This window comes from Protopterus annectens, chromosome 17.part0 (assembly GCF_019279795.1).
Source record: "Protopterus annectens isolate FY-2018-M chromosome 17.part0, PAN1.0, whole genome shotgun sequence".
NCBI classification, from domain to species: Eukaryota; Metazoa; Chordata; order Ceratodontiformes; family Protopteridae; genus Protopterus; species Protopterus annectens.
The window spans coordinates 698,129,904-698,148,907 of record NC_056751.1 but is presented as its reverse complement, the minus strand read 5'-3'; the positions used below and the strand labels follow the sequence as shown (position 1 = coordinate 698,148,907).

The 19,004-nt window shown below is 39.8% G+C and overlaps 1 protein-coding gene across 1 annotated transcript in view; it reads left to right on the top strand.

Moving 5' to 3' along the window:
• The first annotated feature begins 5,660 nt into the window (after positions 1-5,660).
• The window catches only part of LOC122791714 (trans-1,2-dihydrobenzene-1,2-diol dehydrogenase-like), a 607,543-nt gene continuing 594,199 nt past the window's right edge, over positions 5,661-19,004 (top strand). The window contains exon 1 of the mRNA XM_044059611.1: positions 5,661-5,800. Within this exon, the coding sequence (XP_043915546.1) occupies positions 5,711-5,800 (90 nt within the window). The 5' untranslated portion in view covers positions 5,661-5,710. The remainder of the gene's footprint in view (positions 5,801-19,004) is intronic.

Genomic DNA, 19,004 nt, shown 5'->3' with positions numbered 1-19,004 from the left:
CAGACTAAACACTGGTGTCAAAGTCATGGTCTTAAACCTAATGCAAAAGAAAATGCATTATCATCCCCTTCTGCAAAGATTATGTTCCTGTAAACTACCACATCAGTAGCAATACCCTAAGCACACAGTCAGTGGTGAGAGATCTAGGCACACAGGTTGACAGCAATCTTAACTTCAATCTCCACAGTGGTAAGAACGGCATTTTATATTATTCATCTCATAAGGACATTCTTCTTCTTTCGTCTTTTCCCGGTTAGGGGTCGCCACAATGGATCACCTGTCCACTCATGATTGGAATGGAGTTTTACAGTGTTGAGTTACCAGCCCCATGCCCAACCTTCCACAGAAGGCACACACATGCACGCATTCACACCTATGGCCAATTGAGAGTGTCCAATCCACCTACAGCATGTCTTTGGGATGTGGGAGGAAACCGGAGCACCCGGAGGAAACCCACGCAACCACAGGGAGGACATGCAGACTCTGCACAGAAGGCACCCCAGCTGAGGATCGAACTGGAGAACCTCTTGCTGTGAGGCTCTCCTAAGGACATTGCTTCCAGAAAAAAAAGAGATTATAACTCCTCTGTACTCTTCCCTCATCAGGCCAATAACAGAGTACAAGGTTCGCTTTGGTATGTTCCTTTCCAAACTCCTACAGCAATGGGATAGACCACAAACGTTCCTTACAAAGAAAATTCCGGGTCTTCAAGATCTGTCTTATGCGGACAGGCTGAAATCATTGTCACTTTAATCTGTGCCGTGCAGACTACTCAGAGGCAACCTGTGCCTTGCATATAGATCAATCTCTGACCCAACTTTAATGAAAATGCTGCACATTCGTAAGTCAAATGGCACACAGATTACTCGCTCAAAGGACCTTAACCTGGTATGTGACATCAACAGAACTTGCTGGAGAGCCAGATTTGTCTCACAGAGGTTGCGCCACCTGTCTCCTATTTGCGTTAAAGCCACTCACTGTCCCCATTTAAGTGTAATTTGAACGACTGGATGGGTAACCAGAAATTCACTCTGGGGGTTCCACCTGTGTCCCTCTTGGACAGAGGCAATAGGTGCTGATTTTAGTGTCTGGTGTACAGCTTGTTTGTGCAATAGTTGATTTTTACAACTAACACATCCAGCAGTTGTGACCATAGCCAGCTTTAGGCACCAGCGAATCCTGCGGCCGCTGGGAGCCCCATGTTCCTGGGGGGGCCCCCAACCACAGCAAGTTATCTTACCTTGATATTTTGTAACATGTCTGGCAAACCAACAAAAGCTAGTACATCAATCTTGTATACTGAATAAACCAGGTGGGTAATAATGCTTATTTATATCGCCTTTAAAATTCAAAAATATCTTTGCTTATAGTAATAGTGTTTTATCAAGCAAGAGCCTTCACAACTCCATTAAATATTTTACCACTAACATAGTGTCCATGGCTTAGTTAATCCCTGCTGATGGACATTCTCTACACTAAAACTAACATAGCCCGCTTTAGGTACCTGCAATACATGTGGCTGCAAGGGGGCCCCCCCAATCATTCTTCACTGTGTGACGGACCCACAAAAGCTGCTGCTGGCTGGGCAAAATGAGGAGAAAAATGTATTAATTTCATGATTATTCTGTTTAAATTGAACAGGCTGTGCTATGACCCTGTTAGGATAAAGCTAATAATGAACATAAGCAAGGTAAGCACTAGAGAGATCAGCAGTCCAGTGTGACCAGTGTCCATGCTAACCTTGGATTTTAAGAAGAGCTAATACTTATCATCAGGGATGGTTTTCTCTTTTAGGGAGTTTTATAAATACTTGCAGAATACCACATACTGTAACTCTCAATTGCTTCACTGAAGAATTCAGCGCAATACCAATAATAGCAGAATAAAGGCTCAAAATCAGGCACACATTTTAAATATTACTCTGATTCAATGAACAAGATAATAGAATAACATATTTTGTAGCAACATGTTTTTTCTGGACATTAAGTGTAAAACTCTAATGTCTGAATTTATTGACTGTCTGTAATTCCGAATGATTTACAAGCAAATCGAACTTGTTACAAAGGACAACAAAATTATGTGCAAAATCAGAGAAGGTCTGTGAAATCATGGACAGTGACAGGTTTGCATTACTCCTCAGTGAGGTAAATAAAAGTAACTCATCCCTGCTGCTGTTTGACGACTGCTTAACAGCAGTCACTGATCTAGTGTTGCATAACGTATTGCTGAAATAATATATAATGTGTCTGTGTTTGTGAAAATGTTGGTGAGTTTTATCTGTGCACACACGCAATAATGCCAGGGCACATACATTATTCTTCTGAGTGTCAGTAAAAACTGTAGCTAACAAGAAATTATATTTCAAAAGTAAGTCATAAAATGTATCCCAGAACATTCAAACACTTACATCTTCTAAGAGTCTGGGGGATCCCTCCTCCCCAGACTGTATAAATGGATACAGAGGGCTCTCTTAATCATCCTTGACTGTGTTGGGGCCCCACAAACACTGTCTGAGGAAAAATTAGGTGAATGTATATATATATATATATATATATATATATATATATATATATATATATATATATATATTTCTGATTATGCTCTTTAACCTGAATGCAGGACAAAGCTGATCATGGCCTCTGCTCTCAAGTGCACCCATTCTAAAACCAGCCCCATTTGGATGTATGTGTACAGAAAGCTGTTGTAGGTTATATGAGGTGGGGGCAGGATTGTGGTGCTATTCCTCACAGTCAAATCTCAGATGTGTGCACATGAGGCCATTAAAACTTGTGTTTGGGATAAAGACAGTGTGGTCATTGTTTCTTTTACTTTTCTGACATACCTCAGAGGTGTACAAAGAAGATTACTACAGCTTGTGTAGGAACAAAGTAGAATACATTACTATAATCATTATTTTTTCACTCTCACAATCACACTTAGGACATATACAGGTGGCTCCTTTTGACAGTTTGGGTTGAGGAGTGAGGAGAACTACTATGTATATGTATATCAGCAGTCCCTTGAAATACACGACTGTGGCAATTTGAACCTCTGCCTTCATCCCAGTCTAACACCAGAGGCATGCATAAGCAGTCTTTTGGGGAGGGGGGGGATTGGGAGGCAAGCAGTTACCAGATTGGACCTGTGTATCCAGACAACAAAGGGTTGTTAGTTTATTGTGAGCTACTGTTTTGTCAACTTTGAACATTAAGCCTTGGGTACAACTTGTCTTCCTTGAAAGAAAAAAACCCATAAAACTGAAATTCTTTTCTTATTTCCTAAATATTTATTACGGTACTGTCTTTGCTCAGGAAATGTATGTTGAAAGGATGCAATGAAAACAAGCTGAACAGCAACACAGTTTCTTTACTTATATCATAATTTCTGTTCAAGCCATTATTGGATGTAAAGGTGTGTAAGAAGAAAAAAAAAACTTTAAAATGCACTTCAGAGCATGTAGAAAGTTATAGCTTCTTGAAAATGCTGAAAAGCAAGGCAGAATGTGAGAAAAGGAAGAAGAAAAGTAATGCGCATGGTATGGGGGGCCCAAGATGGGGAAGACTGGAGGCTATTATGTGTATGGGGGAAGTCTGAAACAGTAGGTCTAAGGCACCATTTCACCTACGTCCAGACCTATACATAGAGTTGCTGCAATACATCATTGCTGCAACTAAATGCCAGTAACTGTAAATGTCCCTTTTTGTGAGATGGGCCAACACAGTGTAGTACACAAGTCTTGTAATGTAAGAATATTGTAGCTAAATATCAGTCAGTGCATGCTACTTATAAAAGTTTGCAGCATGAACTAAAAGGCTCCTTAGGAACGGTGGAAGTGACAGGGTGATATATAGACTGGAATTGCCTAGGGGGCCCCCAGCTTGATATCTGCTGGGGGCCCACTAAAATGCTAACACCAGCCCTGGTTGTGACTTTACATAATATTCCAAATTCCAGATGCATATATACTTTGTATCTGGCTTGCGGTTTGTCCAGTATACGGTAACAGAATGCATGTTTTGTGGAAAAGATTTTTGCAGAAGATAATAGTGCTAAATGCAGGAAAAAGGTATTTGTTTAAATCTGGAGTCTGTAAAATTGTGAGAATCTGGGTCGGACTGCCACGTTACACTTAGTTTAAGTTAACGAGTATTTTTAATTTACTTGTATTAAACCTATGAAATGGATGTTAACAAATCAATGGCTGTTGGACATAGGAAAAATGATAAATTAATATCAATGGCTAAACCCTATTCTTCCTGCCTATTAGCTCCCCATCTACAGTCCATCCATTTTATGCCCAGCATATGTTACTATATTACTAAAGTTCTACTTAACTCCCCTCGCCAGTCGCCCCTCACAAATATCTAGCCTTAAAACTACCCATCCCATATTAGCCTCTCTCTTCCCTTCATCTTACTTAACATTCCGTACCTTTTCTGCCCTCTCTTCTATTAACTAAACTACCTCTTACTTCCTCCTCCTCGTATTGTAAAATCATATTCACCTATATCAGTATATATATTCTGCAGTATTGCTTTGTACTATATGTTTAATTGTCTGCTCTAGTTATCAATGGGAAGTATTATGATACTTAATACCTTATGTCTGTATTTTAGTGTAGACAAATGCTTTGGACTTTTATATGTATGAAAACCTGTTCTATTAATCAATGTGAAGTTATGGTGTATACATTATGACCTATTCTAAAGTGTACTACTGAATGTAATTGATGTAATTTCTGCATTTTTATATGCGAATTGCCTCTAGAGTGTCCCTATCCCCGACCTCCACCTCCCCTCTACTCATCATTCATTAGACCCATTATAGAGTACAATGCCCCTTTTGGTATGTACCTTACAAGACATCTACAACTGGAGAGGCCACAGAAATACCTCACAAAGAGGATTACTGGCCTCAGATACCCTACGCAGACCATCTAAAAAAACTCCAGCTTTACTCCGTCGCATGTCAAACCCAGAGAGCTGTTGGACATGCTCAACTTAAAGAAATCCCAATCCCTCCGAACTACACGCTGTAGGGACCTAGACCTTGTCACCACAATAAACAGAACATGCTGGAGGGATAGAGTCCTGTCCCAGAGACTTCCCAACCTATCTATGTCAAACAGAGCTCCTCATTAGCACTCTTCCAAGAAAAATCTTGATGATTGGATGGAAAATAGGAAATTCACCCCGGGGATCACGTCTGTGGCTCTGCTCAACAGGGGCACAGGAAAATAATTTTCTTGGGTGGCGAAAGCCAGGGTACCTTTTTGGCTAGGCTTATATAGGCCCTAGGGCCAATAGCCTAGTACCTACCTATGAAAATAGGCTCTGACCCAGTCGGACTTTCCCGGGAAACAAACTGGTACCGGGGTTTGGGTTGAAAGGGTGTTCAGTCTTCAAGATTAACCTAAATTTCAGACTGGTTTTATATGCATACCGTTCAACCGTAGAAGCTCTCACTTCATATTTTTCGCGCTATGCCTTTGTGGTAAATTACTGAGGAAATATGTCAATAACGTTACACATTATAGTTTCACACTGATAGCAAGACATGTTGTGTAACTTTTAAATCTGGACTTCGGCCCAGAACTGTGTGTGGAGCAAATTGAGAAACGTTTGTGTTACGTCCTTACATAAATACCACCAATTGGCTGAAAAGTTTGTTTTCTTTAGCTGCTAGAGTTGGAGTGATTGAGGGGTGTACAATGGCCACCAGGTGGGGAATTTGTTCTGCAGGAAAAATCTGTCACGATTTTGTAGTAGCTTTACAAACGTTGCCCGCAGAGGATCACCAGGTATTAAAATGTGACTGAGTGGAATCTGTTTTGTAACTTGTTAAGCATAAGTTTGATTTTTGTGGTAATTAAGAATATACTACATTTAAGAGTCGAAGGGGCACAACGTAGCGAGGGTACTTTTACCTCTCATTTTGAAAGCACACGTTCCGACACGGCCTAAATAAATTGTAATTGTTGTTATAAACGTAGAAACTTAAGTTGATGTAATGCTTTTTGCATTATCATGCATTTTCTGAAGGATATGAAGCCTTAAATTCAAACTTACGTTATTGTTTAACGACTTAAAGTCTGGGTGATTTGCTGCCAAATGTAGGGTTATCACTTGGCCTTTGCAAGTCAGAAATGCTTGACTGTCACGGAAGAAGTAGAGTAAACAACTCAAATGCTACAGAAACCCGGTTTTATTTTGGCAAAAACAGTCACGTCCATTGCACTGGCGCGGAGTATGTTTTGCCCTGCAAAATTTCATGTTTTTAAAAGGCCAAAATGCGACCTTGTTTTGGAGAAACATGACAGTTCTAATTACGCCACGCATTTAAAGAGGAATACACCCAGGAACACGAATACAGTAATTTGGACATCTGGGAAAATGTGGGCATTGAGTGTCGGCAGTATAAGATTTGGAAACGCAAGCAATGTAAATATTGCGCAGCGGCTGTGTTTTGTTCCCTCACAAAATATTTTTTGAGTAGGGTTACCACCTGTCCCACTTTGCAAGGGACAGTTCCTCTTTGGGCAGTTGCGTCCTGCAACAAAATTGTAAAAATGGCAAATTATTTCCTATATTTTATGTAATAGTTGCATAAAACAGTTCGGTATCTGAAACACTTAACTTATAAGAAACAGAATAAGCAACTAAAATGCTACAAGAATAAGCTTTTATTTAGGTAAACAAGTTATGTCCTTTGTACTGGCAGTGGATATGTTTCGGCTTGCAAAATCTGATGTTTGTACCAAAAATGTGCCACTTTGGGCATTTGAAAAGGTGGCAACAATATTTTTGAGGGAGGATGTGCCCTGCATTAAGTATGCAAACATCCGAAAGATGTGAACAGTGCGTATTTCACAAGGACACAGTTACTGGAATGCAGGCGGAGTATGTATTGAAAATGGCTACATTAAATAAAAAAAAAAAAAGAAAAAAATTTCACCGACACCTCTTACTCCCAACTTTTTTTTAATTTCGCGTTTGTCACCTCTGGCTGTTGTAGCTAGAAGTCGTTATTTCCAAAGAGTGTAGTTGGTAGCACCTAGTAACAGCCAAATATTGCGTCCCTGCACTGTTACAGGATTGATAGTAGTCCCCGTCATTGACCATTTGATTGACACGTGGTGTAATGGTCGATATATATATATATATATTTTTTGTAAGGGTGTGCAAAAAACATAACCTGCTGTAAATGAATCGGGGGCTAATCTCAACAGTCATTCATGCTTGACCCAAATTTTAGCTCTGTCCCTCCTAAAACTTGATTTTTAGAGAAAAAAATATTCTTGTACCAGAAAATGTGCGTTTGACGATTTCTCAAGTTAATAGTCCAAATATTTTAAAAGCGGCTCTGATGATTTCTGGGTTTCTTCCTGAGTCTGCTCAGGGTTGTGCCTGATTGCTTGAGAGCTAAGCTCAACAGAGTTAAGAACACTTTTAAGTAATAGTACTATTAACCTGAGACATTTTCAGAACAAGAGAATGTGAATAAATATACTTTTTATGAAAAAGTTTACAATCTTAATTTTTGAGGTATAATTTCACCGTATTTTCTCAGGAAATTACCCGTTTTAGGAGGGATTAATATCTGATTCAGAATTAGACAATTGAGAGGCATGTGTTGCAGACACAATTTGATTATATAACAGCATATCTCAACCTTCCCTCTCCCAATTGTACAAACGGGCAAACATGTAGTACTCTTACAGCTAGGAAGCTCATAGAATGGTTAAATGCATTTATTTTATACTTAAAAAGATTTGTCACTTACCATGGGTATTGGTTAAAAATTCTGAATGCAGAGTGAGTGGTGTACGTTGCATATAAGGCAATCCCTGACCCTGCTTCAGTGGAAATGCTGCATATCCACAAGTCAAATGGTACACGGGTTACTCACTGTAAAGACCATAACCTGGTATGTGGCATCAATGGAAACTGCTGGAGGGACAGACTCCTCTCCCAGAGGTTATAACACCTTTGGAACAGACTCTCACCTCGTGTCAAACAGATTACCTTATTGGCAAGGGAGCCCGCAGGATTTTTTGCAGGGGGGTGCAAACCCAGAGCCCCACCTACCCACGCAGCCATTGCAGTGTCCCATTACTTGGCTATTTCTCCCCATTTGTCTAGACACTGTTCAAATCTCTCAGTGTGTATATTTTATGATTTACTTCTACAATAATTACAGATATTTGGATTTAATTTCATAGGTTCATAGGTGTGTACTAGGTTAATGGCCCTGGAGCCTTTACAAGCCTAGCCCATAGGATTACCCCGGCATTGTGCCACCCGACCTTAGTTCCCAATGTCTCTGTTGAGTAGAGCCACTGGAGTGATCCCTGGAGCGAATTTTCCATTTCCATCCACTCATCAAGATTTCTCTTGAAGAGAGCCAGTGAGGTGCTCTGCTTAATATGTATGGGAAGTCTATTCCATAGCATGGGCAGTCTCTGGGTTATGAACATGTCCCTCCAGCATGTTCTGTTGATTGTGGTAATGAGGTTGAGGTCTCTGGAGCATGTGGTGTGGAGGGATTGGGATTTCTTTAGATGTAGCATTTTATAGCAATGTTTTGTTCAGTTTGTACAAAGTAACATGTACAAAACAGATTAGAGTATGGTCATCTTTAGTGTTGACAGTGACATAAAGTTATAATTAGACAATGAAAACACAAACATAAAATCAATAATAAGACAGGTGGAAAAAAGAAACCAAGAAATTAAAAATGTGACAGACTGAGAGCTATTTTAGGGATCTAAAACATAACTCCAAAGTAAAAAAATAAAAAAAGGCTGTAAGGAATTCTGTAATGGAAACAGCTTGAAGAGGACACCTACAGGGAACAAAGCACCTAAAATGTTTATTTGTAAAGTAGACTGCAAAACAGGATATGAAGTCACTAGTTCAAATGTTAAAACAGTGAAAACAAAACACTATGGTCACTAGTCAGTTCCTGAAATCAAATTATATTGTAAATAGTTAACTTGGGCGTTATAACCCTTTTTTAAGGCAGCAATATTAAATCAAACCCAAGATTAACATTAGATAAAACGGTCAATTGTGGTACTTAAATTTGCATACTTAACAATGGCAAGATAATGAAAGTTAAATGCAAGTCCCAATAGCCTGACATAAAGCAAGTTTATTAATGTTGCATAAACATGAATCTATATAAAACGGTTGTATCAAAAATTAGTACCAAAATAACAAGTGCACTTTGTACAGGGATTGCAAAGCATGTAAAAATGTAAATGCTGTTCATAATAATAAATGTCTTCCATTTATTTAAAAATTTATAACACAAACACTGAGATACATTTACTAAACCTAAACAAAGCAATAGTCTTACAATGAAAACAGTCTTGGCATTAAAACTTCTCTACCTTTGAAACCCACGTTCACTGAAACAGCATTGAAACCCACATTCAAAGAAAATGCATCTGGCCAGTGGCAGGGTAAGTTTACATTTGGGCTGTTTTCAAATCATAGGCTCCTTGCACACATTTTTAGAACCATGCAAAAGTTATTTGATTTCACCTTCCTGACGTTATTAATTATACTATATAATCATTGAATTATATCTCTTGTATAATACAGCACCACTTGTTGGAGAGTGTTTTAAATTTATAGTTCAGAACATTTTTCCTTTAAGCAATGAAACATATTTATTATTTATTTATTTATTTAAATTTGTTGACCGGGAGTGTCCGACTGGACCGTGGGTCCATTTTCAGCGGAGGCCCGGGGAGAAAAGCTCCACAGTAAAATAAAACGACAGTAGTTACATTGGATTACATAGCGATTAACAATTTAACATAGAAATTACTTACAACATATTTACAGATGAAGAACATAGTACATCAGTAGACAACTAGAATCTTTATCTGTGAAGTACATAACAGGCATTAACAAATGTAACAGTGAGAAGTTCCTGCTGTATAATAAGTACTAGGCTTATGAGCATCTGAGCTTGCTATCATCAAGGTAGTTAGTGGAGGTGAAAGAAAGGTAGTAGTTGGATGGGGTGGATGATATTAGAGTGGGAGTTACAAGGGCATAGCCAGCATGTTTTTAGGTGCGCTTTTAATAAAGTTTTGAAGTTGGTGCATGATGGTACGGAGGTAATTGTGGGTGGGAGTGAGTTCCATAATTTGACTATGGCGCAAGAGAATAGTGCTTCACCAGCAGAGTTATTGGACTAGATATGAACCAATAATGACAAAATGCCCAACTGAGAACATTTCAACCATAAAAGGCCACTCAAACTTTTTTTCATTACAAATCTACATTCTGTGGGAGTCAAACCTTCAGCCCTCTGCATCAAGATGCAAGCATGCTACCAACACTGCCTTAGAATTCTATCCCACAATAGTGATACCATTTGCTAAACAAAACAGTTGTACATTTTAAACAGACAGCATGAGTAGCAGTAAACTTCTCTTCTCTTGAAGCTCACAAGTCATTGAAAATGCACTTGAAAACAAATTCCACCTGCTAATTCTAACAAAGGTATTTCCCCCTCTCTCTCTCTCTCTCTCACACACACACACACACACACACCCTCAACCTCTTAGTGCAATAAATCTGGACAAAGCCTAAAATAAATAGGGACAGATGTAAATATTGCTCTCATGAACTTAGAAAATTGCTAGAATAACAGGATTTGTGTTAGTCTGCATTTTTCTAAAGAATATGATGTCTAAAACTCAAATGTCTGTTATTATTTAGCAACTTCAATCCTTTTTAGGAGGAATATGGGGCAAAAATCTAGACATTCTTCAAAAATCTGTACAGCTGACGGGTATGCTACCTCCCTCTAACTTACACACACACACACACACCATTCCTCTCAATCTATTAGCACAATAAATCTGGACAAAGCCTGTTATGTCAGGGACAAAGACCCAAAACTAGGGACACATTTAGAAAGATTCTAAAAAACAGGAACTGTGTTAGAATGCATTTTCTAAAGGATATGAAAGTCTGAAACTAAAACACATTAGCTCAACCCAGTGAGTTTGAATTTTTATGAGGAACAGACCAGAAATATAACAAAAAATTTAGACATTCTGTGAAAATCTATACAGCTGAAAGGTATGACAGATATACATCCCCCTACCTCCTTAGAAAGTGGATAGAAGAAAACAAGGTTTGCATTAGTATGCATTTTCTGAGGATATGAAGTCAAACTCAAATGTCTGCCATTATTTTCTGACTTCGGCCCTCAATGATTTGCCAGAAAAAACAATTTTATGAGAAACCAACTGAAAATATGAGGCAAAAATTTAGAGAATTGTGAGGTATGAACCCCCCTTAAACACACTCCTAACCCCCTCTTACTTACACACACACGCACACCTCTACCTCTCTCTTACAAACACACACACGGACCTACCTACTTCTTACACACACACTTACCTTTAGCATACTAACACACATACACCATTAGTTCAGCTAAGCATACTACATTTCCAGTTCCTTTACACTTTCTTCATAACGTCTCTGGGTGCAAAATTTCAAATTCCCTTACACTTGCCTCATAATATTTCCAGTTCCCTTACACTTATTTCATAACATCTGTGGTGTTCTCCGTGAGGCGGGCAGACAGGAAGAAGCAATCATAACATCTGTGGTTTTCTCGGACAGGAGGAAGCAATTTCAAATTGGCGCGGGCAGGTTATTAGGAAGAACAGGACATCTGCACGCACAAATGGGATGGCACCGGACAGGACCGTTCTTAAAGAAGAATGCAACGTAAAATAAAACTAATGAAAAATGCACAAATGTAGAGAAGAAGCAATTTCAAATTAGCGCGGGCGGGCAGTCGGGAAGAACAGGACGTCTGCACGCACAGACGTGATGTCACTGGACAGGACCATTCTTAAAGAAGAAAGCAATGCAAAAGAAAACTAAAGAAAAATGCACAAAACTAAAAATTCGCAAATTGTAATTAAAAGAAAATTAATCTCCCGGTCAGCCCGTTCCAGGGGGGTGCAAGTGCACCCCCTTGCACCTGCCTGCGGGCGCCCTTGCTTATTGGCTCTCTTCAACTGCAGTCTGGACGATTGGATGGCTAACTGTAAATTTACCTTTGTTCCACTTGTCTCCCTCTTAGACAGGGGTGGTAGGTGTTGATTGTGGAAACAAGGGTAGAACTTGGTGAGGCTTGTAAAGGCCCTAGGGCCATTGGCCTAGTAACTTCCTATGATCCTACCCTTTCACTGTGAAGCTGTTATTTTAAACATATTCAAACTTGACTCAAATTTACCAGAATTTCACTGATCTGTTAAAACCCTGGGGAATTTTATGGTTACAACATAGGCTTGTACACATCAAGTGTAAACAGGCTGCCCCTGCCCTTAAGGGTCATGGGTTCCAAACCAGAGGTACATTTTCAATTTCTCATCCACTGGTCCAAGTTATTTTGAATAGGATTACAGATGAGCTTTGCTTCACCGAGAAAGGGTAGTCTTTGAGAAATGCCCTTCTCTCTACTATGCCTTGTTTATGTCGCAAACAAGGTTTAGGCCCTTAGAACAGTTTTCTGATACTGTTTCGCAGATGTGCAGCAAATCCATCAGTGTGGGATCAGATGATGCCGTGTACATTAGGCTTAAATTGCTGCATAGCAGTCTGTAGGAGACTAGTAGAGAGATAAGACAGTCCACATAGAACTTATTTACTCCCCGTATTCTTTTTGTGAGGAACTTCTGTGGGCTGTCAGGCTGTTGAAAGTGCATGTCCCAGAACATGCTGAAGGGTGCATTCTACTCGAGGACTGGTCTGAGAGATGAGTACAGCGGAACAATGACCTTCTTGGACATGGATGGTATGCTATTACTTATAAATTGTGCAGCAAGGAATGATTTTCTTACCACAGTAGACACATTACGATAAAAGGTTAGGTTACTGTCAACGTGTGTTCCTAGATCTCTGACCACTTGCGCCTACATTTAGGGGTATATTTTCACCGGAAATGCTTGGGATTTCTGCAAGAGTAAAATTTCAGTATCTAGATAATTTTGTATTAATCTACTGCAGTAAAAATAACACAGTAATTCAGGCTTGTTTACTGTTAAATAATTGATTTTGCTGGTTATAGTAAGTGCTGCTAATCAGCAGTCCCTTTACACTGCTGTCTGACAAGTTTAGTCAGCTGGACATTAATCACATCTCTAACTTGGTGTGTACAATCCATACATTCTACCAAAGTAGACATGAATGTTTTATCATCCAGTTGTCTGCAGTTGATTGGTTAGTCAACAAAGACCTGTCCACAGTTAAGGGTGAATGGGTGTGGGAGGGGGAGTAAAATTAAAACAGCCAGACCATCAGATAATTTTAGGTGAGAAAACCTTGTAAAGTGGGGGTGGGAAATGTGATAAACTCTGCACAAATAATATGGCCTATTAGAATTTCATCATTACATCATATGTAGCTGTAGGTAGCCAAGCTGTTAGGCAGCTGCCAAGAAGATTGGGTTCGTAATTCTGAGACTCCGTATCTTGATCTCTGAAAGGGTTGTGTAGTTTATCTTCTGAGAAACTCATATTAAGTAGTCATAATAATTTTATTTCTAAATGTAAATGGCGAAAAAAATAAACTGGATAGTCAGTGGGACACTTGTACATTTTTATGGTGAGTAATCATTTAATCATTTGAGCAGAATTAAAACATTAATCTTGTTTAAAGTAGCTTTGATAGTTTAGTGTAGTTCCTCACTGGAGAATAGCAAAGCTTAAGCATTGAGTGCTCATCCATTATGTTAAGTGGAATGTTAGAGAAACTAATGCAGACCAGTATACATCAATGAAAAGCAGCTCCTTATTTTTTTTTTTTATTTTATTCATATTTGTTAACCAAGGTAGCAGACTGATCTCAAAGCTTAGAAGCACTGTCTAGCTAAGACAATTGCTCAGAGCCATTCACTGCAATTGGAGGCTGGTGGAATCAAACTGTGGACCACAAGAAGCAGCTTGTTAAGAGCTCTTAGCCTTAATCCTTCGAGCTAACTGCCAAACTACTTTCAACTGCTAAAATTCTTCTTCTTTCGGCTTTTTCCCGGTTAGGGGTCGCCACAGCGGATCACCTGTCCACTCATGATTGGCAGTGAAGTTTTATAGTGTCGAGTTGCCAGCCCAGCGCACAACCTTCCACAGAAGGCACACACACACACATCTAGAGCCAATTTAGAGTGTCCAATCCACCTACAGCATGTCTTTGGGATGTGGGAGGAAACCAGAGCACCCGGAGGAAACCCACGCGACCACAGGGAGGACATGCAGACTCCACACAGAAGGCACCGCAGCAGAGGATCAAACCGGGGAGCCTCTTGCTGTGAGGTGGCAGTGCTAACCGCTGCACCACCGTGGCTGCCCTTTCAACTGCTAAAATACTTTCATATTTTTTTTTCAAGTGCTTTGCCAGTCAATTATAATCTATTATTTCTAGTGTCAGTGGTGCAACAGGTAGCACACTTGTTTTTGGTGCAGAAGGCTGTGAGTTTTATTCCCACACCAGGCAGGTGGATTGCTGACACTGCAGTGCAACATAACAGGGGAACTGCACTTCTGAATATGTTGCCTTTCGGATGAAATGTTAAACTAAGGCCCCTTCTGCTTGAGTTGGTGAACTTTCCAGGGTATTTGCCCTTCTATTTATGATTGCAGTAGGCCTAAAACTGTTAGGTTGAACTGATGATACCCCCCCCTTTTATGAGCCCAAGTGCTTCACTTCATCAGCTTACTTAGAGGCATGGATTGTACATATGACACAAGTTTTCTGAATGTCTGTGAAATATCACCCGACGCTGTCGAGCTTGAACCCTTGCTTTTTAGAGAGATTTTTTTTATGTGAGCAGTATTGCCTTCTTTTAGACAAAAGTGATTATTCTGATGCCATACTGAAACTATGCCAGGCTTTCATAATTTCTGAATAATTCATCAGTCTCTCTGTAGAGTTAATGGCCATAGAAGTGGTAGAGTCCTTATCAAGTTACAGTACTTTGTTTGAATTACTCCAGAAAAATTATTGTCTTTGGGGGGGGGGGGGGGTGTCTATTGTGTTTATCAAAGAGACCACCTTTCTGTCATTGAGTGTTCTGATAATTTGCTGTCATTATTTTTTTTTTTCTGACGGCTTTTCTGGTGTCACATTATTTGATATTTCTAAAGTCATATTCACAAATAAGTTTACATCATCATTTATTAATGACAACAGGTCCATAAGGTGTAAACCATTCCTAGAGATTGCCACTTCTCTGGAACAAGCTTCCAGGTCACATGAAACCGAGCCCCTCCCTGACCCTCTAAAAAAAACAACTTAGATTAATGGATGGGTGACTGTAAATTCACTACCAGGGTGGCACCCATGTCCCTCCTGGACAGAGAAAGTCTGTATTAACGATCATAGACCCCTACGTATGAAAACTTCCCTCACCTAACCACCGACAGTTGTGGCAACTCTGGATAAATGTGGCCAAGCTTGTAAGAGCTCTAGGGCTGTTAGCCTAGTAACCTTCTATGAACCCATAAAAGTGACTTGATTTATTAATATAGGTCCAAAATGTGCAAGCTTCTTACTCATAGGTCTGTGCACATAGAGGCGTTTTCCTTTGGCTGTGACTAACAAGGAAGCCTTTGTGATCACTTACTGTCTGTAAACATCCCCACAAGTTAAGCTTTAAGGGATGGGGCACTTTCTTTTTTTCTCCTACCCTTATTTTTGTCAATCTGGTTGGATATAGACACTGTCCAAGACCTTGTTATGTGCAGAGGCATTTGTAAGTATAATCCAGTTAGTTAAAATCATCCCATGTGTGTTTTGGAGAACTTTAGACTTGTATGATTTGACAGGTCCCTAGGGAAATTAATTGCAGTAGCTTCTGTAAGTCATAGCATGGGGATGGCTTCTCATGAAATGGTCATATGAGATGCCCTTTGGTGAGGATTACTAAATGTCCTATACCCTTGTAGGTCATTCCCTAACAGGAGCATTCTGTAGCCCAGCGTGCTAATTGTATTACTTCTGACAGAAGCATTCTGGCAATTGTGCAATTATTTCTTTGTTTACAGAACAACATGAAAATAGTCAATATGGACATTGGAACGCTGTCAAAATGATACAATAATAAAGAATTGCTCTCAGTTGCCAGAGGCATGTGGAACATGGTGGGCCATTTTTTTCTTCTTGAAATATCTTTACTGGTTGAAATTTCCAGGCAGTTTTTTTTTTTTGCAATCATATTATTAAATTCTGTATACCAGTTTTTACATTTGTAATATGAATAATTTCTTTTCAGACTGGGAATCTGGACACAGAAATGATGTAGGCGATCTCTAAGCACTTGATCCCACCCAGTTTGGATTCGTCAAGGGCAGATCTTGCCTGTTGAACCTGGTTGACTTCTTTGAGACTGTCACCAAGGCTCTGCATGAGGTAAAGTCAGTACACACAGCTTACTTTGACTTGGCCAAGGCCTTTGACACAATCCCACACTCGAGCATCATCGAAAAGCCAACACAACTTGGCTTAAATCCCTATCTCATCAGGTAGGTGGCCAACTAGCTCACTGACTTTCAAAACAGGCGCCTCCACCTCCGACAGCAGACCTGTCACTAGTAGTGTTCCCCAGGGGATCTGTCCTGGGACCCGTACCATTTGACATCTACTTCTCAGGGGTCCAGGCAAAGAAAAAAGGCCTGTGGCTGACCAAGTCTGCGGACGACTGTAAGGTGGATGCTGTCATTGACTCCCCAAATACAGTTAGCATACTGCAAGAGGGTCTCACAGTAACAAATGACTGGTGTCAAAGTCATGGCCTTAAGTTAATTGCAAAAAATGTATTATCATACCATTCGGCAAAAACACGGCCCCTACGGATTACCACATCAGCTGCAACCTTCTAAGCACACAACCTGTGGCGAGAGATCTGGGTACTCAGGTTGACAACAATCTCACATTTGACCACCATGTGGCAGCAGTGGTCAGAAAAGCTTTTCACTTGGTTCATCTCATAAGTAAAGGGATTCATCCAGAAAAAAGGAAGTTATTACTTGTCTGTACTCCTCCCTCATTAGGCCAATAATTGAGTACAGCTCCCCATTTGGTGTGTAGCTCTCCAAACACATGCACCAACTGGAAAGGCCACAGAAATACCTCACAAAAAGAATCCATGGCCTCCAACACCTGTCCTGTGCGGACAGGCTCAAATCTCGATCACTCTACTCGGTATCATACAGATTGCTCAGAGGTGATCTGTGTCTTGCCTACAAGGCAGTTTCAGACCCTGCCCTACTAGAGATACTCCATATCCGTAAGTCTAACTCCTTTTGCATCACCCGCTCAAAAGGCCTAAATGTAATACGTGATATCAACAAAACCTGCTGGAGAGACAGGTTTGTCTCCCAGAGGTTGCTCTGTCTCTGGGATAGACTTCCCATACACGTCAAACAGAGTACCTTGCTGACCCTCTTCAAGCGCAATCTTGAGTGGATGGGAAACAACAAATTTGTCCTAGGGGTTTCCACCTGTGTCCCTCATTGACAGGGACGACTGGTGCTGACTGAGGTTTAATTTTTTGGGGATAAACTCTTGGCTAGGCTTTTAAGGTCCTCAGGGCCATTAGCTTAGTAACATCCTATGATCCTGTGACTGTTGCCAACCAAAAACTTTTCATGTAACAAATAATTTTGTAACCCCTTTAACATGTGCAATATTTAGTGTGTGGTTATCTTATTTTTCACATTGAGTAGAACATTATCATTACATCTTCAATGTTTCAGCTGTCAGAAGGAAATAGTATGGCAATAAAGAATAAGAAGTATGTTGAGAAAATAAATACTGGGATCCCTATCAGCATCTCAAACGCTGACAGTATCTAATTTGATATTGTAGCATCGAGAATGCCGAAAGTGCCAAACGTCGAACAGGTAAACGGAAATCTCCGTAAGGGGAGATTTCCGTTTACCTCAATGTAGTGCGGTCTCGGAGTTGGTATATTTAAGTAGCGGGGGTTGTGGGGGGTGCAGGAGGGCTTGCCCCCCTGCCTACACCAGTTCTTTTTTTTTTTTTTTTATCGGCATTCGAAAATTGGATAGTTCGATTATGTCAGTTCGACATTTAGTGATTCAAACTATTCAATTTTCAAAATGCTGATATAGACGCTAAATACTGTATTATTCAGTAATACATTTATTTCGTAATTCTAGTTTTAGGCCAGTATTTATAGGTTCATTAATAGATCTCAACTTTATTAAATCTGTTTCTTTGTCCTGTACAGATTTTAGTGATAACAAAAATTCTGTAAAAAGTGTGTGTGGAGGGGACTGCTGAGTAGCCATCTTGTGACCAAGTTCCATGCCGTAGCTAAAACCGTCCACAATAAAGAATATTGTATTTAACACAATTACTACAGTCTTATTATATAGTATCATAGTTTTGATCAACAAAAGTTTCAGACCAAGTGGCTTGTCCAAAGGATTGATTTTTTTTTAATAGAATTTCACAATAAAATAAAATGTTTCCAATCTGCTTTTTCTTTGTATGTACATCTCCAGCCATTATAGTACCCTGGAGTCTGTTTAATTCTGTGCACTGGGGTCCACTCCACTTCCTGCATTCAGTAGCTGGTAACATATTGAATTAGCCATATGGAGGATCCCTAATTGTACAGTCATAAGGAAAATATGCTTCCCACAACTTGGCAAGACCACAGATTAACAACATGGATGCATTTTTTTACACTTGAAATTTAACTTGTGTTTTAACATTTGCTGTGATTATGTTTTTTTTTCCATGTTTCTGACTGTTTTAAAGAGGTGTTACGTTCACAACAGTTATGGTTGAGATATTGAAGCATAGTTAAAAACTGCTGGATACTGTACATTTGAATGCAGCTGCCCCCCCCCCCCCCCCCATCAAAATGTGGAAGGAAATAGTGTACAGAGCAAAACAAAGTGTACCTTGGTGCCTTGAGGGATACAGATATTTAAC